Source organism: Hemiscyllium ocellatum, chromosome 37 (assembly GCF_020745735.1).
Source record: "Hemiscyllium ocellatum isolate sHemOce1 chromosome 37, sHemOce1.pat.X.cur, whole genome shotgun sequence".
Classification (NCBI taxonomy): Eukaryota; Metazoa; Chordata; class Chondrichthyes; order Orectolobiformes; family Hemiscylliidae; genus Hemiscyllium; species Hemiscyllium ocellatum.
The window spans coordinates 25,641,519-25,665,092 of record NC_083437.1 but is presented as its reverse complement, the minus strand read 5'-3'; the positions used below and the strand labels follow the sequence as shown (position 1 = coordinate 25,665,092).

Sequence of the window (23,574 nt, the reverse complement as noted above, 5' to 3'; positions counted from 1 at the left end):
CATGTTCTGTTGTGCCTGTGATATTGCTGGGTAACAGTTTTGGATGATGGGGTGCTACAAAGGCAGAACTGATGTTCCTGGTGGATAGCTGTCCAGGTGCTCTTTAAACAAGGCAGTAGATCCTTCAACTCTGAGGGGTAACTCAGCATCAAAGATTCCTTTCTGCTTTGAAATCATAAATTCCCTACAGTGTGAAAAAGGGTCATTTGGCTCAACAAGCCCACACCGACTCTCCAAAGAGTATCCCATTCCCCTCCCTATTACTCTACATTTCCCTTGACCAATGCACCTAACCTACACATCCATGAACACTATGGGCAATTCAGCATGGCCAATTCACCCAACCTACACATCTTTCATATGTGGGAGGAAACCAGAGCACCTGGAGGAAACTCACACAAATAAGGAGAGAATGTGCAAACTCCCCACAGACAGTCCCCAGGCTGGAATTGAACCCAGATCCCTGGCGCTGTAAGACAGTAGTACTAACCACTGAGCTACCGTGCCACCAAACACTGAGCCACTGTGCTTTATCACAAGATTCACCAAGCTACTTATACATTCATCTGTAATAAACTGAGATTGGTGTAATCACCTGAGAGGTGCTGAAATGCTAACTGGAAATGATGTTCACTTCTCACCTGACACCAAGCTTAGACAACATAACATCCTATGTTGCTGAATAATACCTTACCATAGTGTTCCACTATTGTCCACCAAAGTCTATACTCTTCAATGCTCTCTCCAGTTCCTTACCCTCTTCTTTGGATCCAGGTATGTTTTTGTGTAAAAGAGTTGATCATCATGTTTGTCCTGCAGATCCCAGGGTTCCACAAGTTCATAAATATTTGGAGCAAAGCCAATAAATCCTGAAATTTCCCAAAAGGATTATGAATTTGTATCATATCCAGGCACTGTAATCCTGATCCTTTTTTTTAGCAAATATTACAAGGTATTGGAGTTTACTAGCACAGAACTAAATTAAAGATGTACATAAACAACCACATGAACACCTACTTGAAGACAGATATATATGCATGGAGGCACCCGTACAAATATAAACACAAATTTATTCACACATAGACATGTTCATGTGCACGCTTCCATACAACCACAAGTTATTTACTGGAAACATAGTATTATACACAAGCTGCTTTACATAGAAATAAAAGCAAAGCACTATGAAAGCTGCAGATTTGAAATAAAAACAGAAATTGCTGGAGGAACTCAGCAGATCTGCCAGCATCTGTGGAGAGAAAAAGTGGGTTAATGTTTTAAGTCCAATTTGACTTTTATTTGTAAGAACAGTCACGTGTGACTTAATGTTAACTCTATTTCTGTCTCTTTAAATGTTACTGAGTTTCTCTAATACTTTCTGTTTTACACACAGATATAAATCCAAGCATTCACTGTGCCTGTAATACTCAAAAAGGTGAACTTTGGGCAACGCAAATGTGGAAACTCACCTCCGGAATTGAGGAATCGCTTGCCTTCCCTTACATGAGGGTACTGGACTTCAAGATGGTGATTGGGCCAAATAAAGCCCTCAGCAGCAAAGACCACATTATGCTTTGCCTGATGAAACTTCTTCAGTAATTCGTCAGGCCCTGAAGCAAATATTACATCATAGCTGCAAAACATTACAAGATTAGGTGGTGACAGAAAGGAGGAATTGAATTTAAATAGCACCTCACTATCTCAGGATGTTTCCAATAGGTTTTGAAGCACATGCACTGTTGTAATTTAAGAATGCTGGCAGCCAAGTTGCATGCAACAAGCTCCTTCTAACAGCAAAGTGATATAGAAGAGTTAATGTTGTTGAGGGATAAATATTGTTTAAGTCATTGTGAGAAATTCTTCCATTCTTCTTCAGAATAGTACTCTGTGATCTCCTGCACTCAGCTGAGAAATCAGATAGGTCAAATCTAGGAGAAACTCACAACCCCACCCCATGCAGGGAGGTCTCATACAGCTGGGGTGTACCTGTCCACAAACAGAATGATCAGTTCTTTCTCTGTGGCATATGATTTCAAGGCTTGCTTCAGAATCCGTACTTTCTGCCCGCCTCCTGAGGATTTTGTCACATCTCCACCTGTCCACTCCTCACCCAGACCCAACACCTACAAAATACAAAAAGGGACAGTTTTCACTATTAAACACCCTTGAGATCGAGCAATGCTAAACTGCCCTTGAATACTCAATTGGGAATGATCTATTCTACTTATTAGGAGCAAGCAAACATCAGTTAAAGTGTTCTGACATTGTGTTATAGAGTTATAGAGATGTACAGCATGGAAACAGACCCTTCGGTCCAACCTGTCCATGCTGGCCAACTATCCCAACTTAATCTAGTCCCACCTGCCGGCACCTAGCCCATATCCCTCCAAGCCCTTCCTATTCATATACCCATCCAAATGCCTTTTAAATGTTGCAATTGTACCAGCCTCCACCACTTCCTCTGGCAGCTCGTTCCATACACGTACCACCCTCTGCGTTGGATTTGTTACAAATCATTAGTCAAGGAGGTGGGATGTCTGAGATTTTAATTTATATTCATAACCTCAGTTAAAGAAAGAGGATCCAATGATTGATTTTTGTAATATCATACATTGACATTACCCATAACCAACACACAAGATGACAAATCAGCCAACTATTCCTCTTAGGGTGCCTGTATATTTTCAGTCACCTGACTGATTTAGTTATTAGGTAAAATATGTTCAACAAGTTTCCTGATAATTAAACATTGCACCCAGCAGTTTGCACTGCCCTCAAACTTGCTGAATCTACAATGATGTGGACCATCCCATACACATCCTTTTCCCACCCTCAAATCTCAGAATGATCCAACGGACTGAACCAACTAATCGAAAACTTAAAAACTGAGTAATTAGCTGGGTTGACAGCATCATTTGGTTGTGAGAATGTTAACTGCAATTGGAAACTTTATAAAAACCTTATTGTTTTAGTCCAGTCAATCAGGAGTTAATTTGACAGAAGCATTTTGCATTAGAGAGCAACTTCATTAGTCTCTGATATCAGTTGCTGATCTGTTCTCATTGATATTGTGTTAGTTTATGTATAATTTTCTCCAACTTCTATCACCTTAACCGTGTAATTGAAGAAATTTGCAGATCTCATGAATCGCTTGAAGCCATCTGTTTCTTTTGTGGCGACAGTGAATACCAAGAGATTTTCTGCAAGAAACAACAAAAAGCAGAGTTTGTGGCTGAAGCACATCAATTTACAATTTACAGTCACAGACTCACAGAATATACATACCCTCCTGTAACTCTCAGGCACCAGCTCAATACAATGGGGAAGAGTTTTTTTTGTATTTTTGGTTGTGAGAAAACAATTGTTTTAAAAGTCATGGATTATTGAAGGATTGCTGCATTTTTTAAAAAAATGTACCTGTCACTTATTGTAAGTACTGTTTGCACAGCTGCTTGGAGTCAATGGGGTGCGCATGAAAGTAGCTTTGCCTGGCAACAAGTACCTGATTGGTCTGTGGACTAGTAGCCAATTATCAATGATGAAGGTTTTCTGCTTGCCAACAACTATGTGATCTACTCCCAGATATCTAACCTGTGATTTAACTGATAAATTAAAGACCTGTCTAAAAGGGAACCGGCCACTCTGTGCCTCCTGCAAACAGGTGGGAGTATCTGGAGAAGGATGATAAAGAAGCAGTCCTCTGATCAGGCCAAGAATCATCCCAGCAAACCCTGTGGACAGGGGCCACTGAACTGCTACTCCACTCTTTAATTCCACCTATATTTTGTTTTCCACATGTTATTCAAGTGTGTTTAGAGACAGGGCATTTATAAGGGGAGTTACAGTTTTAACTCTAGCAGAGTTATCAATTGATGGTTCATAATTGTTTGTTTGTCATTAGAATTTATTTATTTGAAATAGTCATTCTTGTTAAGTACAGAAACATAGTCTATGTTTTCTATCAACCTGGGCCCGAAAGAAGATAAATTGAGGAATTCTGTATACTTTTGAAAATCTTTAACTTTGAGGACACCTCTGAGAATAGGAAGGCTTGATTTCCAGCATGCTACATAATTAATATCCTACAGCAACTCTCTTAAAATTATTATTTTGTTAAATGCAATTTCCACAATCACCTTATGAAGGAGCAGCGCTCCGAAAGCTAGTGCTTCCAAATATAACCTGGTGTTTAATGATTTTTAATTAAATGCAATTGTTTCTGAAATGATCTGAACAAGACAGACTCACTAGGTCCATCATCCTGCAATGATCATGCAAACTCTCCTACAGTCACTCTGAGACACGTGTCAACAGCATTACTGAATAATTCTTTCAAGAGATGAAAAACACTTTACACCACTCTGAGCAAGATTGACTTGCCATTCATGCTACAGAAATGGACTTGGCAACAAGCATGGAAATCTCTGAGATATAGAATGTGGGGAAATAGATAGTGACATCTTGAAAAATGTCCATATTACAGAGGAGGAAGTGCTGGATGTCTTAAAATGCATAAAAGTGGATAAATCCCCAGGACCTGATCAGGTGTAGCCTAGAACTCTGTGGGAAGCTAGAGAAGTGACTGTTGGGTCTCTTACTGAGATATTTGTATCATTGATAGTCACAGGTGAGGTGCCAGAATTCTGGAGGTTGGCTTATGTGGTACCATTATTTAAGAAAGGTGGTAAGGACAAGCCAAGGAATATAGACCGGTGAGCCTGACGGTGGTGAACAAGTTATTGGAGGGAATCCTGAGGGACAGGATTTACACGTATTTGGAAAGGCAAGGACTGATTAGGGATAGTCAACATGGCTTTGTGTGTGGCAAATCATGTCTCACAAACTTGAAAAAGTAACAAAGAGGATAGATGAGGGCAGAGTGGTGGATGTGATCTATATGAACTTCAGTAAGGTGTTCGGCAATGTTCCTCGTGGGAGACTTGTTAGCAAGGTTATATATCATAGAATAGAGGGAGAACTTAGCCATTTGGACACAGAACTGCCTCAAGAAGACAAAGAGTGGTGGTGGAGGGTTGTTTTTCAGAATGGAGGCCTGTGACCAGTGGGGTGCCACAAGGATCAGTGCTGGGCCCACTACTTTTTGTCATTTATATAAATATGTATGTTCATATATATATATATGAACATACGAGATATAATTAGTAAGTTTGCAATGACACCATAAATTGGAGGTGTAGTGAACAGTGAAGGAGGTTACCTCAAATTACAACAGGATCTTGATCAGATGGGGCAATGGGCTGAGGAGTGGCAGATGGAAATTAATTTAGATAAATGTGAGGTGCAGCATTTTGGGAAAGCAAATCTTAGCAGGACTTACACACTTAATGGTAAGATCCTAGAGAGTGTTGCTGAACAAAGAGGCCTTGAAAGTAGAATTGCATGTAGATAGAATAGTGAAGAAGGTGTTTGGTACACTTTCCGTTATTGGTCAGAGAATTCAGTATAGGAGTTGGGAGGTCATGTTGCAGCTGTACAGGACATTGGTTAGGTCACTTTTGGAATACTGCATTCAATTCAGGTTTCCCTACTATCAGAAGGATGTTGTGAAACTTGAAAGGGTTCAGAAAAGATTTTCAAGGATGTTGCTAGGGTTAGAGGATTAGAGCTATAGGGAGAAGTTGTATAGGCTGGTTCCGGTTTCACTGGAGTGTTGGAGGCTGAGGAGTGATCTTATAGAGGTTTATAAAATCATGAGGGGCATGGATAGGATAAATAGACAAAGTCTTTTCCCTGGGGTGGGGGAGTCCAGACTAGAGGGCAAAGATATAAAGAGACCTAAGCGTCAACTTTTTCATGCAGAGGTTCATACATGTTTGGAATGAGCTGCTAGAGGAAGTGGTGGAGGCTGGTAAAACTGCAACATTTAAAAGGCATCTGGATGGGTACATGGGTACATGGCTTTAGAGAGAAATGGGCCACGTGCTGGCAAATAGGACTAGATTGAGTTGGGATATCTGGTAGGCACGGACAAGTTGGACCAAATGTTCTGTTTCTGTGCTGTACATATCTATGACTCATTGATTGTGATCCCAATCTTTCATCAAATTAAAAGAAAATAAATTATGTAATAATTAACAGTCACTTATTAATCAGAAGCCATTCCACCCCACCCTCAACAGCCTATTAAAATATTGACCCCCATCTGTCAATTTTTGTTCTCAAGGCACAGAAATACAAGAGCAAGGAGTTACACAAGAATGTATAAAATGCTGGTTTGGCGACAACTAGAGTATTGCATGGAGTATTTCAGGTCAACACGTTATAGGATGGATATAATTGAGGGTGCATAGGAGATTCACCATGAAGCTTCCTGAGCTGTGAGGAAGATAGTCTGAAGTTGATTTCCAAGGAGCAGCAAAGGTTTAGAGGGGACCTGATAGAGGTGTATAAAATGATGAGGGGCAGAAAAAGGATAGGACGGCACATTTTCTACTAAGGGATCAATAACTCAAGGGTGTAGATTTCAGAGGTAGAAGGTCAAAGGGAGAATCGAGATGGTTTTTATTCACTGGGAGGGTGATGAGAGTCTAGAACTACTTGAAAGAGTGGTTGAGTTAGATATTCACAAAAACAAGTAAAAGAACAACGAGGATTGATGATGGCAGAGTGGTAGATGTGATCTATATGGACTTCAGTAAGGCATTTGACAAGATTTCCCATGGGAGATTGGTTAGCAAGGTTAGATCACATGGAATACAAGGAGAACTAACCAGTTGGATACAGAGGTGGCTGTACAGGACATCGGTTAGGCCACTTTTGGAATATTGCACGCAGACCTGGTCTCCCTCCTATCGGAAAGATGTTGTGAAACTTGAAAAGGTTGAGAAAAGATTTACAAAGATGTTGTCAGGGTTGGTCCGTTTGAGCTATAGGAAGAGGTTGAATAGGCTAGAGCTGTTTTCCCTGAAGCGTGGGAGGCTGAGGGGTGACATTACAGAGGTTTATAAAATCATGAGGGGCATAGATAGGATAAATAGACAAGGTGTTTTCCCTGGAGTGGGGGAATTCAGAACTAGAGGGCAGTGGTTTAGGGTGAGAGGGGAAAGATAATAAAAGAGGCCTAAGAGGCAATGTTTTCACGCAGAGGGTGGTGCGAGTGTAGAATGGGCTGCCAGAGGAAGTGGTGGAGGCTGGTACAATTGCAACATTTAAAAGGTATTTGGATGGATATATGAATAGGTAGAGTTTGGAGGGATATGGGCTGGGCGCTGGCAGGTGGAACTAGATTGGGTTGGGATATCTGGTCAGCATGGTCGAGTTGGACTAAAGGGTCTGTTTCCGTGCTGTACTTCTCTATAACTGAAAAACAAATTGCTGGAGAAGCTCAGCAGGTCTGCCAATGTATATGGAGAGAAAGCAGGGTTAACTTTTCGAGTCCAGTTACTCTTCCTCAGAACTGAGTGACCCTGGCGGTTCTGAAGAAGAGTCACAGGACTGGAAACGTTACCTCTGCTTTCTCTCCACAGTTCCTCCCAGACCTGCCGAGCTTCTCCAGCACTTTCTGTTTTGCTTTAAACATTCATTAGGGTTGCCATCACCTAAGGCTATGAGCCACAAGCTGGGATCCTAGCAGCGTTTTTTTTCCCCAGCAAGCAGATCTTTCTGGATCGGTGCAGGGTCGTTTCTCTCTATTGCAAAGAAATATTCTAAAAATGTAGTCTAAACTAAGATGATGTGTGGGGTAGGGGGTAGCAAGCGACCTTCAAGTCTCAGATTAATCAACTGTTGGGGAAAACATGCCAATTATTTTACTAAGTGCAGAGCTCACCAAACCGTGCAATATCAAATCGAAAACTCAATCTATGAGACTGGAGTAAAAATTGGACTAGGAGCGAGAGGAATATTCCAGAAATATCCAGCGGCTGCAGGGATATCGGGGGTTTAAGATCTTGGCAAGTGCATTGGAAATGGGTGGAAGGCAGGCGGAGTATATTCCAGAGCCTGGGCGCAGAGTCAACACAGACAGTGAGCCGCTGACTCTACAACTCAGTCCCTCCCGAACCGCTCTCCCCTCCCCCATCTTTTTCCACGTCAGCACCTCCACCCATCCCCGAAAATAAATGACCCCAAACAGCAAATATAATAAAGATTCAGGAGAGGGTAGACACAGATTTCAGCCCTGATTCCCCCCACCCCACAGAATGTCGCTCGGACGCTACAAACTCCACATTGTTTTCTGAAGAACCGGATCACTTTTGTTTGAACACCCTGTCTCTTTATGCACCCACTCCTCTGACATTTAATCCATGCGGGCCGCTAAGACGCTCCCCAATTCCAACTCATAGGATTCTCCCAATCATTTAGCTTTTAGTAACCGCATCCTTCTCTCCTTCAAACTCGATTTCATAATCACCCTGCCCCCCCCCCCCAATTCTCCCACTGACCCCATTCCCCCACACCCAACCAAGTGGCTTCACTGTATCCCAAAAAGCGACGTGTCTCCCTTCCTTGCATTGGCCTTCCACAGCACCCTTCCCTCCCTATCTCTCTCCATTCCATTTCTCCTATTCCCCCTTCAAAACCCCTCTCTTTATTTCCCCAATCTTTCATTAGCCCTCATCTGCTCTGTTCCCTGTCCCATCTCACCCTCCTCCCTCATAACACTTCGGCCCATATTTTTTCTCCCCATTCCTCTTTCCATATCCTCCCCTACTCCACTTGTCCCACTTCATTCCACTGCCCCTCCCCATTCCATCTCCCCCCCCCAATTCCCACTCCCCATCTCCCATTCCCCCTTCCTGCATTCCACACCTCGCTCCCCATCTCCCCACCCCCTCCACCACCACTCCCAAACCTCTCACCCCACCTCCATCTTCCCCAAACCCCACCGCTCCCAATCCCCCCATCTCCCCTAAGCCTCACGACCCTCATTCCCACCTGACCACCCCATCCCTACCCCGTCCTAACCCCAGCACCCCCATTCCCACCTCCCCAAACCCACATCCCCATCACAATTCCCACCTCCCCAATCCCCACCTCACCCCATTCCCACCCCATCCCCACCCACTGACCCCATTCACACCCTAACCCCAATTCCCACATACCCCACCACCATCTCTTCCATCCCACCCTCTCCATTCCCACCCCACCCCCTCGCCTCCACCTCCCCCATCCCAACATGCCCCACCTCCCCAACCCAACACTCCCAACTCGCCAACCTCCCCCATCCCCACCACCTCCCCAATCCCTACCCCCGTCCCACCCCATCTCCCCAAACCCAACTCCATCTCCTCCCGCCATCCCCACCTCACCTCCCCCTCCCCCACCTCCCCCTCCCCATCCCAACACCCCACCTCTCTCCAACCCCACCTCTCTCCATTCCCACCCCCACCTCTCTCTATTCCCACCCCTCCCACTCATCTTTGTCTCCGTCATCTGCTCTTTGTTACATCCGACCTCTCTCTCCTCTGTCCCTGTACCTCAATCTCCAGAACCTCTTATTTCTCCTCAGAGAATTCCCTCTCCCACTCTTCCCGCAATCTTGGAGATACCTTTCGGAACCGGATTTTCCTGAGTTTCGCTTTTACAAACGAGAAATTGGGAGATTAAAATCAGGACCGGTAGGATCAGAAACACTAAGCAAACTCTTCGAATACGATTCATTGCAGCCTCCATGCTTGTTTTTGTATTCTGTCCTTCAATCCTTTCCTCTCGACTTTCCTTCTCAGAGCTTAAACGGGGCCCAGGGCTACAACATCGCCTTCTATAGAACAGCGCGTCACTTTAAACAGGACAGCCCCTCTTCCCATGCTGCCAGCCCCTCTTCCTAGGCTGTTTCGCTACTGCCCCTGACTCTACACACAGACCGTGCACAGGCTTAATATACTCGAAACGCACACAATAAATGAAGCCATTTATTAGGTCGAATTTTCTGCTCAATCACTGTTGCTGTTCTCCATCACTATCCAAGAATCTTTAAATCAACTTTTCCCGATCACTGATCAGTGATTCCTGGTGTAGAGAGGATGTCAGCTAGCTTCTCATTGCTCTGCAGTGATACATAGGTTAGAGAGGGGAAATCATTCCTGCTTCTGACCATCCAATGATGCCTGGCTTCCCAACTCTCAACACTTGTCAGAAATTCCACAGCCACCTGATGAGAGAGCAGCGCTCTGAAAGCTAGTACTTCCAAATAAACTTGTTGGACTATAACCTGGCGATTTTTAACTTTGTCCACCCCAGTCCAACACCGGCACCTCCACATCATAGTAATTCTTAGGTTAGGGCAACAGTACATAACCTGAGGGCTACTGCACCAGATACGTGGGTTTGAAAACGAAAGAATATCAACCGAGGTACCTGGTCGAGATCACTGCCTTTGATCGCTTTGATCAGAGGGAGGGAAAATCGAACGAGGTTCCTTCCCCTTATCACTGCGTCCCCTCATTTGCAAAATACGGCCCTCTTTAATCAAAATGAGACTCTAACTAAAAGTCATCTACGAATTCTGCCCCGAGCATTGACTCTCTCGGACCAAGACATTGTTGTAGGAAATCAACCTAGGTTCGTGTTCCTGATCATGACCAGTGAGTAGGTAGAAGGAATGTATAGGAATATACACAAGAGTCAGCAAAATTCAGGGAGAACACTGGCGAAAGTAGCAGTGTCAATGTGGCTCTTGTGATTTTCAGCTGTGTCCGACATCATCCACTCCTTTCAGACCTGAGCAGTCCTTGTTCCGGATTGCTAAGGTGCGCGTCCAAATCCGCACGGCTCACAGAAGGTGGATTCGCTGGGACGGAGTCCTGAGAGGGCGTGGTCTGAAATGTGGGCGGGATCAGAGCGCGGAGTCGTGAGGGACGTGATCTGCATTGAGGGCGAGGTCGCGAGGGGGGGCGTGGTCAGCATCGGTGGAGGGTGGAGGGCGGAGCACTGAAGGGGCGTGGCCAGCCCTGGAGAGAAGTCAAGTTGCGAAGGGGTGGAGACAGGCTGCGGCAGTGTTTGTTTGGGGGCGGGGTCAGCACGTTGTAGCGTCATGAGGAGGCGTGGCCTGGATGGGCGTGGCCTGTGCGAGGATGAGGCGCGGCCTCTGCGCTCGGCCGTTCCTGATTTCCTTTTTGCGGCTGCAGGTCCCCCCAAGCTGTCGCAAAATAAACTGGAAATATAACGATGTTTCCTGGTAAATCTCACTGATGGCAGAAAATCCGACAGACGGCAATGTCCTGTGAGGGTGACAGGAACGTCGAGAATCAGAGTAGGATTAGACGTTGGCTGAGAGAGGACTGGATTTCAGACTGAAGCCGTAGCAAGCACCGGGAACCAGAGCCGAGAAAGAAAATTCGGACATTAGAGTAGTGAGAGATGAGAAAGATCGAGAATAGATCAAGGGAGAAATGCTGGAGAAACAGATAAAAAGTGAAACATTGATGCTAATGGAGATGGAAATGAACTGAGTTGGAGATAAAGGGGGGAGTAAGGGAAGGAAGGAAGGACAGAGAGAGAGAGAAAAAAAAGGAGAAGGAGGATGAGAGTGAGAGGGAGACTGCAATGAATTGGGAAAAGAGCGATAGACCAGGACTCAAAATTACTTGGTGTGGCTGTCAGGGAGCTTGTTTTCTCGTACCAGCCCAGAGAAGAGTTAGGTTGATGTAACTGGATTAAAAGAGGATAATAATAAGAAAATCGTACTGAAGCTAAAATTGTAGGGTTGACCTTCTTAGTACAATCAGCATATTGTGGAGAGGTTTTACAATTGAAATTTAAGATAGCAAGACAAAGTTTTTTGTGATTTATTTTTCTACTGTGCTCTTGTCCTCTCCTGAGACCTGATAGAAAGAGGAATTATTAGAAACAGAGAGACTCTGCAGGATAAATCAACACTTCAAATAGAAGCTGGAAGACAAAGGACGAAGGGAAGGTGCTAGTGGCCAAAGGATGTGGTTGCAGCAGCGTTTGAAGGGGTTACCAATGCTGCTTTCAAGCAGCTGGGCCAGACGAATGCTGGGAGGCCTAGGTATCCTGTTGATCTTTTACTGGTACCTTGCATCAGAAGGTGGGTTCAGGTTGTTCTCTGGCTCTGAGGACCCCAGGACAGTGACAGACAATTGTCTTCAGGTAGAGACCCAACAATGGAAGGCAGCTGTAGAGAACAGCAATGGCCTGATGAGTGTTATTGGTGCAGACAATAGAGGACAATTATCTGGCCCAGCTGTGGTTGGCAATGGTCATCTAGTTGTGGATGCTCTTTCCAATCAGCTTTGGGTAGCATCAGCTCCTGCCTCAGGTCTTGCTGCCATTCACCTGACAGATTATGTGCCATTGGTAGTTTTGAAATCACTCAGTGTTCGTTCAGTATCCAGAGCTGCACTCATCCACTTTCAGGAGGGACTGGTTCGATTGTTCCAGTGTATACAGATCGGACTGTCCCACAAATATAGGGAGTGTATCACCCTTCGTGAGGATGTGATTGTGCATCGGAGCAGGCCCCATCTTATACTGCAAAAGATTCACATTTCCAACCCCAGTGATAGGGCTACAGTCTTTGAAGTCAATAACAAGCCATCCATCGTTGGAAACAAATTTTCCTCTAGTGTGGAGAAGCACAACGACCAGGAGTTTCTACTATTATCGGGAAGAGTTCTGACAGAGGAAAGAGAGACCATTCTAGTGGTGGTGGCCACAGAGAAAATGGCCAACAGGCTGCAGTTAGCAGCAAAGTCTGAATTCACTGAACATGTGGTGTCAGTGGTTTATACGCTTCAGTTAGTTGACTTAACAAAATTGGAAGAATCATTCAATAAACTGAGAGATGCAGCAAAAGTGGAAATGTCTGAGCTGCTGAGAATGGGAGCAGAAGAACTGTATCGTGAACATCAGAAGATGTGGGGTGATTTAATAATCTCAGGTAAACTACTGTGTGTAGTCTTGATTGATCTTCACTGTGACCACTGTAATAGTTCAATACTATATTGATATGTACTGTCTAGACTCTCCCAGAGCAGCTGTTGTGTTCCTGGAAAAGAGGGATAATGCTCATGAGAAAAAGGCCATGAGCCCATAAACTGACCTGACTGGAAATACCAGTATCTCACATCAGCTTCCCCTCCTGGAATCTTATTTATTTATGTTTATTTTCTGCAGAAACCTATTTTATTTAGGTATCCAATAGCATGGATCTGAAGCGTTAACACTTTTTTTTGTTTCTACAGATGCTGACTTGCTGAGCATTTTCAGCATTTGTTTTATTAAAGTTTTGCATCTTTTAATTTCTGCAATATTTTGCTTTTGTTTCATTTGGCAATTAATCAGTCTCACTGTCAGTTTTTTAAATTGTTTTATTCTTGCATGGGATGTGGGTTTTGTTGCCAAGGCTGGCGACTGTTACCCATCCCTGGTTCCATTGAAGTAATTAGCTCTGCAGGGCATTTCGGAGCAATTAAAAGTCAGCGATATTACTGAGAGCCTGGAATCTCATGTAGACTAGACCAGGTAAGAAAGGAGATTTTCTTCCTTAAAGGATATCAGCAAACCTGATTGACAATGGTCGCCATTAAACTAGCTTTTAAAGCCAAATTGCATTGAATTCAAATATTACCCTGTATCATAGTGGGAATTTAACCCATCTCCCTAGAACATTAACTTGGGTCTTTGGATTACTGCTCTAGTGATGATGTAGTTCTGATTAAGACAAGTTGGAGTTGGGTTTTACCCCCTTTTAAGTCTATTTAAGGCTAATGTACATAAATTAGTGATTGACAAGTGAACTGAGGCTTATGGGATTCAGATGCAAATGTGGAACTGAGTCTACTGAGACTGGCTAGAGTCCATAGCCAATAGGTGCAGGAGTAGGCCATTCTGCCCTTTGAGTCTGCACCACCATTCAATATGATCATGGCTGATCAGCCTTAATCAGTATCCTGTTCCTGCCTTATCTCCATAACCCTTGATTCCACAATCCTCGAGAGCTCTATCCAACTCTTTCTGAAATGAATCCAGAGACTGGGCCTCCACTGCTCTCTGGAGCAGAGCATTCCAATAGCCACCACTCTCTGGGTGAAGAGGTTTCTCCTCATCTCTATCCTAAATGATCTACCCCTTATTTTTAAGCTGTGTCCTCTGGTTCGGCACTCACCCATCAGCGGAAACATGTTTCCTGCCTCCGGAGTGTCCAAACCTTTAATAATCTTATATGTCTCAATCAGATCCCCTCTCAAGTCTTCTAAACTCAAGGGCATACAAGCCCAGTCGCTCCAGTCTTTCAGTGTAAGGTAATCCCGCCATTCCAGGAATTGGCCTCGTGAACCCAAGCTGCACTCCCTCAATAGCCAGAATGTCTTTCCTCAAATTTGGAGACCAAAACTGCACACCATACTCTAGGTGTGGTCTCACCAGGGCCCTGTACAGCTGCAGAAGAACCTCTTTGCTTCTATACTCAATCCCTCTTGGTAGGAAGGCCAGCATGATATTAGCCTTCTTCACTACCTGCTGTACTTGCATGCTTACCTTCATTGACTGGTGTACAAGAACACCCAGATCTCTCTGTACTGCCCCTTTACCTAAATTGATTCCATTTAGGTAGTAATCTGCCTTCCTGTTCTTGCCACCAAAGTGGATAACCATACATTTATCTGCATTAAACTGCATCTGCCATGCATCTGACCACTTACCTAACTTGTCCAGGTCACCCTGTAATCTCCTAACATCGTCATCACATTTCACCCTGCCACCCAGCTTAGTATCATCAGCAAATTTGCTAATGTTATTACTAATACCATCTTCTATATCACTAACATATATAGTAAAAAGCTACGGTCCCAGTACTGATCCCTGCGGTACCCCACTGGTCACTGCCTGCCATTCCAAAATGGAGCCGTTTATCACAACTCTTTGTTTGCTATCAGTCAGGAGAAAGTGAGGATTGCAGATGCTGGAGATCAGAGCTGGAAATGTGCTGCTTGAAAAACGCAGCAGGTCAGGCAGCATCCAAGGAGCAGGAGAGTCGACTTTTAGGGCATGAGCCCTTCTTCAGGAAAAAGGGCTCATACCTGAAACATCGACTCTCCTGCTCCTTGGATGCTGCCTGACCTGCGCTTTTCCAGCAACACATTTTCAGCTTGCTATCAGCCAACCAACTTTCAATCCAAGTTAGTACTTTGCCCCCAATACCATGCGCCCTAACTTTGCTCATTAACCTCCTATATAGGACTTTATCAAAAGCTTTCTGAAAGTCCAGGTACACTACATTTACTGGATCTCCCTCATCCATCTTCAGAGTTACATCCTCAAAAAATTCCAGAAGATTAGTCAAGCATGATTTCCCCTTCATAAATCCATGCTGACTCTAACCTATCCTGTTACTACTATCCAGATGTGTCATAATTTCATCCTTTATAATAGACTCCAGCATCTTTCCCACCACTGAGGTCAGACTATCTGGTCTATAATTTCCTGCTTTCTCTCTCCCACCTTTCTTAAAAAGTGGTACAACATTAGCCACCCTCCAATCTGCAGGAACTGATCCCGAATCTATCGAACCCTGGAAAATAATCACCAACACATCCACGATTTCTCGAACCACCTCCTTCAGTACCCTGGGATGTAGACCATCAGGCCCCGGGGACTTATCAACCTTCAGACCTAACAGTCTCTCCAATACCAATTCCTGGCAAATATAAATTCCCTTCAGTTCAGGTCCTTCAGCCACTGTTACCTCAGGGAGATTCCTTGTGTCTTCCCCAGTGAACACACAGATCTGAAGTACCAATTCAGTTCTTCTGCCATTTCTTTGTTCCCCGTAATGTATTCCCCTGTTTCTGTCTTCAAGGGCCCAATTTTAGTCTTAACCATTTTTTTGCCTTTCTCATATCAAAAAGACTTTTCCTATCCTCCTTTATATTATTGGCTGGTTTACCTTCGTACCTCATTTTTTCTCTGCATATTTCCTTCTTAGTAATCCTCCGTTGTTCTTTAAAAGCTTTCCAGTCCTCCGTTTTCCCACTTATCTTTGCTATGTTATGCTTTTTCTCTTTTAACTTTATATGTTTCTTAGCTTCCCTCGTCAGCCACGGCCACCCATGCCTCCTCCTAGGATCTTTCTTCCTTTTTGGAATGAACTGATCCTGCAACTTCTGCATTATATACAGAAATATTCGCCATTGTTCCTCCACTGTCATCCCTGCTAAGGTATTGCACCATTGAACTTTGGCCAGCTCCTCGCTCATAGTTCCATAATTCCCTTTATTCAACAGAAATATTGTCACTTCCGATTGTACCCTCTCCCTCTCAAATTGCAGATTGAAGCTTATTGTATGATGGTCACTACTTCCCAATGGCTCCTTCACTTCAAGGTCCCTGACCAATTCTGGTTCGTTGCACAATTCCAGATCCAGAATTGCCTTCTCTCTGGTCGGCTCCAGCACCAGCTGCTCTAAGAATCCATCTCTGAGGCACTCCACAAAGTCTCTTTCTTGAGGTCCAATATCCTTCTGATTCTCCCAGTCTACCTGCATGTTGAAATCCCCCATAACAACTGTAGTAACATATTTGCGACAGGCCAATTTCATCTCCTGTTTTATCTTACATCCGACATCCAGACTACTGTTTGGGGGCCTGTAGGTAACTCCCAAGAGGGTATTTTTACCCTTAGTATTTCTCAGCTCTATCCACACTGACTCTAAATCCCCTGATTCTAGGTCCCCCTGCGCAAGGGACTGAATATCATCCCTTACCAACATGGCCACCCCACCCCCTCTGCCCGTCAGTCTGTCCTTACGATAGTTCGTGTAGCCTTGAATATTCATTTCCCAGGCCCTGTCCACTTGAAGCCACGTCTGTTATCCCCACAATATCGTATCTGCCAATTTCCAAAAGAGCCTCAAGCTTATCCATCTTATTTCTAATGCTTCGTGCATTCATGTATAATATTTTTAATTTGTTACTGCCCTCACCCTTCCCATCAACTCCTATTTCACTCAACCTTACAGCATGATGCCTTTGAGTTTTCTGCCTCATTGATACAGTTTCTTTCTTGACTTCCCTGGTTCAAACTTTCCCTCCAATTTCCTTTTAAACATCCAGTTTGTCCCCCCTCCCGCTACTTAGTTTAAACGTAGCTGTGTTGCAGTAGCAAACCTGCCGGCCAGAATGCTGGTCCCTAACCTATTAAGGTGCAAACCGTCTCTCTTGTAGAATTTATGCTTACCACAAAACATACCCCAGTGATCCAAGAATTTAATTCCTTGCTTCCTGCACCAGTTCCCCAGCCACATGTTCAAGTCCATTATTTCCCTGTTTCTGGCCTCACCAGCCCGAGGAACTGCAAGCAATTTGATTCGATTTGAATGGTGAAGCAAATTGAAATAGCCTACTCCTGCCCACAAGTTCTCTGTTCCTGTGTTCAAGACAGTGTTGTATACATCCTTCAGAAACAAATTAGATTGAACTATTGACACTGATCCAAACAGCCAAGCTCCTAATGGTGTGATCAGCTTTTTACCAAAGCAGGGTGAAACAGTGACATTTTATAGTGAAAAGTGAGGTCTGCAGATGCTGGAGATCAGAGCTGAAAAATGTGTTGCTAGTTAAAGCACAGCAGGTCAGGCAGCATCCAAGGAACAGGAAATTCGACGTTTCGGGTTAGAGCCCTTCATCAGGAATGAGGAGAGTGTGCCAGGCAGGCTAAGATAAAAGGTAGGGAGGAGGGACTTGGGGGAGGGGGCGATGGAGTGAGTCAACACAATGAAGCTTGGGCTGAAAACAATCAAGTCAGCCTTTGGCATGGTTGGTGCAGAGCCTTGGTGCTGGTCAGTGAGTTTGCTTCTGATACTCTGGAAATATGAGTTACTCTCTTTCCCCCGGACCACTTAGACCAGTTCTACATCACCTGCAGCCTGCTCGCTCCCTGAGGTGCTTTTGTTGGTTTCAAGTCATTTGACCTCTTTGACCCATTGCCATTTGTTGGGAAAATTCATCTTTCCTAAGTGAGTTAGTGCCACTTTAGTGCATTCATATTCCAAGCGGTCTTGGAGATTCACTTCTTAGTCTGCATTGACGCAAGTTCTCAGCTATTATTCAGAGTGTATGATAATCCCACTGTCTGTGCATTTCAGTGTCATTGTGACAACTTTGCATAGATTTAACACCTTGTGGGTGGCAGGGAGGGCTGGTGGGACAGGAACTGATGTAAAAGCTGCCTGATGCCATGTCGTGGTTGGAACCATGATTGTGGCTAAGTCTGCACTGTTACATTCCTCTCACCATGCCTCCCTCTCATCCTGCTCACCTCTCACCCTTACTTCCCTCGTCCATCCATCCACTTCTACTGTATTCGTTGCAATCACGTTAGTCTTACCTTCCTCACCTTTTCTCACTACATCCCCTTCACACCTTGGTCTGGGCCATGCTGACTAGAGGTACTAGATTCTCCTGTGGATATCGGTGTGCCCTGAGGCTGAGGGGATGAGAGTGAATCTTGCTAAGTGTTCACAATGATCTGCCTTTTTCTGTTCCAGGCGTGGAAATGAAGAAGATCACTGATTTGCACACCCCTTCCAGTGTGACTGTGAACAGAACCCTCTTCTATGTTCTTTCCATGTCAGCAGCTCCTCTCCTGGATGTGCGGAGTGGGGCTGAAGAACGGGAGAAACTAGAGGCCAACCTGAATTATGCAGATCATTGCTTCAGTGGCCATGCCACAATGCATGCAGAGAACCTGTGGCCCGAGGAGATTTCTAATGTAGTTCGCTTGCTGCAGCTCACTAACCTGTGGAGACTCACACTGCAGAAACGAGGCTGCAGAAGCTTATTGGCAGCTGGCTCACATGGCATGCTTCAAGGGATGGTCATGAGCTTTGGGGGCCTACAGTTTACAGAAAACCATCTGCAGTTCCAGGCTGATCCCTCTGTCCTGCACAACAGCTACCTGCTGCGAGGGATTCATTATAACAAGGACCTTATCAACCTAGCAGTGTTATTGGAAGGGGAGAACAAACCTTTTCTTCATGTCTCTGTCAAACCTCAGGACAAACCAGTCAAACTGTATGGCTGTGAGGCAGGCTGCATGAACGATCCAGTGGAACTGACTTCGGAGATTAAAGGTCATATATTTCCTGTCATGGTAACACGTCCCATCACTCCCTTGCTGTACATCTCGACTGACCTGACCCACCTGCAAGCACTGAGACACACACTCCACCTGAAGGCAATCCTTGCTCATGAGGATCACATGGCTGAACAGTACCCAGGTCTCCCCTTCCTCTTCTGGTTCAGTGTGGCATCACTCATCACCTTGTTCCACCTCTTCCTCTTCAAACTCATCTACAACGAATACTGCGGCCCAGGCGCCAAGCCCATATTCAGGAGTAAGGTATAAATCTTCAGTGGGACTCCCCATCTCTGCTTGCTAGTTGGGAGCCATGCTACATTCCGACTCTAACAATCTTTCTCTGAGATGGGAATGCCTGTGGGTCTGTGGTGCTAAAGGAGATTTGTTTTTCTTTCTGGTGAGACTTTTAATCTTTGTTGCCAGCACAAGACCCTGATTCAAACTTGGAACAATATGCTTCCTGACATAAATCAATTTTTTAGTTTGCACTACAAATTTTAGGTTGAGCAGAATCAAAGCTTGTATATGTGTGTGTGTGTGCCCGCGTGCCTGGCTCAGTTATACCCACTGAAAAATTATCAATGCAAAATACTTGATAAAGTAGCTTTATCAGAGCTCATTGTTTTAAGTGTGGTATCTGGACAGAGTGCAGGTGAAGGGAATCCTTCCTGCTCTCTCAGCATTATGTTTTGGGAGATTTGATGTAAGGGCAGACCAAATGAGACAAATAATTTCGGACTGATTTGAAGCAATGTCCAAATTGAAGAACTGTTTTGTGACACCAGTTACTTTTCATGGCTCTGAAGGTGAACAGTGGGAGCCTGAGTGGGTATTGACTGTGCAGAATGGAATCTGAGCACATGCAGCATGAATTGGTGCCTGACTGTTGTCTTTTGCTTCAGTCCAATCTGACAGGGTCCTGCTTTACAGCTTAGTTAAGACTCAGTCATATTTCACCAAGCCTCCTCTAAATTCAGAACAATTTCAGTCTCTGAAGTGATTTCCTGAACCAGTGTGAAATCTATACAGAATGCAGAGATGGCAAGTGTAAATTTTAATATAAAATTGGAAAGTATACCTGTGGTTAATCAGTGTCAACACAATCCCTGAGACATGTTCTGGTTCATTCTTTCTCATGTGAGCATGCAGAGTTTTGGAGTGGGTGGGAATGTGATGGACCCTGCCAGCAACCATGCTGTTCAAACAGAGCTATTTGAGTCCACAAAGTTTGGTTGTGACTGTTACAGAGAGAGTGAACCTTAATGAGTTTGTCTTTCCTACACCAGGAAACCTAAAACATTTCACTTTGATCTTTTACTGAAAAAGAAACTGTACTGTGAAATAGGACAATGATTGGACTGAGCAGAAAGGACTGGATGTCAATGAGTATCGCAGGTGAGCTTTCAAGACATCCAGCTCAGCAGGCACCAACATTCAGTTTCCAGCGCCTGGGATCACTATGCATGACTGTTAGTGCCTGTAAACAACAGGAGGAAACAGATTACGGGTCTTAATAGGGTGTCTCCACAGTTGAATAGCCAGCTTCACTACTATCTCTCTTGATTCATTAGTCTGGTGTTAATCAGCAAAAAATCAATGGGCACTTATTTGGTACAGCAGATGTTCATGACATGGTATGAAACCACACTCCACCAACAGCATCAAACCCTCCCCTCAACAACGGATTCACCCACATCCCAGACTCACTGTTCCTTAGTATTCCCTTTGGTCAGAATTTGCTGAGAACTCTTGGGTAGAGGTGAATGATTTTACCTCCTGTCGGTAGATGTGAGTTTTTATTGATTTATTTGTAAACTGTGCTTGTGTGGGAATGCTCTGAGGGTTGTATTCATTATTTCAGAGTTTATAAGTGACCTGACTTGGGGCATGAAGTTTGCAAAGGATCAGGCTGGTGACTATAATATTCCCAATCACTCTATTAATTCACAATAAACCATGCTCTGAAGTTGCTGTGTTCTCGGGTGTCACTGGAGCTATACTTTGCCGATGAGACTTTTATAATCTACTCTGTTCTTCCGCCTCTCGGTGGATCATGGGATAAAAGGCAATATTTTGGCTCAAGAGCAAACAAGTAGTTTCTGTACCAGCAAGTACATAGAAAGTACTATTGTGCTAGTGACTGTTATTTCAAGGAGATCCTGAGTTCTGTGACATAGACATACTTACTTGCACTTCAGACTAGTTTAAACAAAACCCTGTTTATTTAGTAGCAGCTGGAGAACAGATAGAAACAAACAAACCATCAAACCAGTTCTGGGATTAATTTACATGAGGGCTGCTGTTTTCCACTTTTATTGTCTCCCGCTATAGTGTGTAAGGATTTTTTAAAACTATCTGACATGATGCAGAATCTTCATTCTGCCCACATTATGTGCTGCTTAGTTTGAAATTGTCCAATCCCAGTGAGTGCCCCCCAACCACCCTGCAGCCACTTGGTCTGCTGTTCAGGTTACAGTCAAAAGCAAATGAAGCATGTCCCCATCTTGGGAAGAATCAGATGAATAGTTTCTCATTCACTTTGCCTGTGGTGCTCTCTTGGGCTGTGTACAAAGCAGCATGCATGGGCTTGAGATCAGTGTGGTTAAACAAACCCAGGTTATGGGATAGTCTGTGTCAAATAACTATCAAACTGGATTGGGGACTGTTAGTACCTTTTAATTTTCATCCCCTGTTTATTAATATCCATGTTACTCCTGATTATTAAGACCTAACATTTAGCCCCTAGGTTATTAACTCTTTGCATTAAAATGGCCCTGAATATTCTTGCTGTACTTCGCAACTGTCCTTAGTTCTGTTCATTATTATTATCCCAATTGTTAGTGTTTTCCATTGTCACTGTCCTATGGTTCATACCATTGAATGTTACTGCTCTAAGTACATCCATTATTGCTGCCTTTAATAATGCTATTCTTTGTTACTGTCCTGCTCTATTGCTACCTTGATCATGTTTACCGAGGGCCACAGTCAGTATTTTTGTGTTCACTTGGCTTTTTGATCTGTTTTCCTGTTGGATTCTGGCTTGGGTGAATTGCTTTTTGCAGTCTGAAAGTTTGACAAGTTTTCAAGTATGTTGGTTACAGTTTTCTCTTTGTCAATTAAACAGGATATCGAAATCATGCCATGAAATGGTTCTTATCCTGTTTCATCATGATCTTGTGTGGCTGTTGACACCTGTAGGCTTAAGGATTAGAAGGTGATGTGGCCATCAGCATCGGGTGAGACTGCAACTACAAACAGATCCCTTTTGTTCTTTCTTTTATTAAAAAAAAATGGCAGTGCATTAATTTATTTGCTAAAAGAATGTGAAATTGCATTAAACACTGGATATTAGATAACCTGCAACAAAGCTGTCATTTGTCACCTAACTGACATTGAACTGGTATTCCAGACAGAGAACCATGAAACTTTGTTATCTCTAGTGAAATCACCTTGTGTTTTCGAGCAGTATATGGGCTAGGGAGTGAGGGAATACTTTTCTGAATCGGTTATGTGGCCTTTGTTTATCAGATTCAAAACTGTCATTTAGGGAGAGAACTGTGGGAAATTGTTTCTGATTGAAATAATGTTGTGGGGTGATATTGCTGTGGGATTTTGTAATGATGCTGTTCACGGTTTGAAGTAAATGCCATCATTGTGACACATGAATTAAACTTTGGATTGATTGAGAACTAGTTACATCCTTTTTCTGGCTATTTTAAGATATTTTATGAACAAAATTGCCACCACTGGTAGATTTAAATATATTTTGTACTTTTCAGTGTAAATTTTGTACTTCAGTAAGTGATAGTGATGAATTATCCAGGTGTCATTTGCTGTTGTTGCATCCTGTGGGAGGCTGTAACTCTCAGTTAAGTGTGTTACAGAACTTCTCATGCACAATGGCCAAAACTACCTGCATTATTTCTGTAGCATCAAATGTTGGTTTAACTCACCAAGACATTAACAGCAGCAATTAAAGTGGAATCAGTCGTACAATTGCTACCATTTATGAACAGTGAAGGATAGTTTCCACTTGCTCAATAATTGAGGCTGTTAATCAGAGATGCTGGTTTCAATCCTCACTCCTTGGTCAAGGCACTTACTCAGAGGTAACTAGATGTGGGTTCTGTATCCTTGATTAGGGAACGGGGAATGAGCCAAGGTTTAGAATCCAGATCTGCACTGAGTAGCACATGTCAGGCAGATTAGACGTATGAATGTTGGGTAAAGTCAGGATCAGATGTGATGCATCCTACAGTTGTAAACATCAACTCTCAACCTAATCTCACTATGAACAATGACAGTTGGGTTAGTATATTCATACCCCAATGATAGTCTGGAATAATGAGGCAGTGTCGTAGGAGCTTTCTGCTTCAAAAGAGTAGAAGAAGCTTTACGCCGTATCTAACGCCGTGCTGACCTTATCCTAGGAGTGTTTGATGAAGACAGTGAAAATGAAAGCTTTACTTTTCATTTGAGAAGAATATTGAAATCTTTACAACAAAAAACAAATT

General features: G+C 43.8%; 2 protein-coding genes across 3 annotated transcripts in view; one reads left to right on the top strand and one right to left on the bottom strand.

Annotated features, from left to right (window-relative positions):
- The window catches only part of plod1a (procollagen-lysine, 2-oxoglutarate 5-dioxygenase 1a), a 32,028-nt gene extending 22,290 nt beyond the window's left edge, over nt 1-9,738 (bottom strand). Inside the window, exons 1-5 of one of the 2 annotated variants that reach the window (XM_060852430.1) lie at nt 9,510-9,738; nt 3,106-3,197; nt 1,984-2,120; nt 1,467-1,630; nt 757-869 (exon numbers count right to left, since the gene is read on the bottom strand). In XM_060852430.1, the coding sequence (XP_060708413.1) occupies nt 757-869; nt 1,467-1,630; nt 1,984-2,120; nt 3,106-3,197; nt 9,510-9,633 (630 nt within the window). In that variant the 5' untranslated portion in view covers nt 9,634-9,738. The remainder of the gene's footprint in view (nt 1-756; nt 870-1,466; nt 1,631-1,983; nt 2,121-3,105; nt 3,198-9,509) is intronic. The other variant, XM_060852431.1, reaches the window with a different exon arrangement.
- Nucleotides 9,739-11,150: 1,412 nt separating this feature from the next.
- kiaa2013 (KIAA2013 ortholog) lies at nt 11,151-22,749 on the top strand. Its single transcript, XM_060852157.1, has 3 exons — nt 11,151-12,862; nt 18,468-19,321; nt 22,185-22,749. Exons 1-3 carry the CDS (start codon nt 11,893-11,895, stop codon nt 22,203-22,205), a joined length of 1,845 nt encoding a protein of 614 aa, XP_060708140.1. The 5' UTR covers nt 11,151-11,892; the 3' UTR covers nt 22,206-22,749.
- The last annotated feature ends 825 nt before the right edge of the window (nt 22,750-23,574 follow it).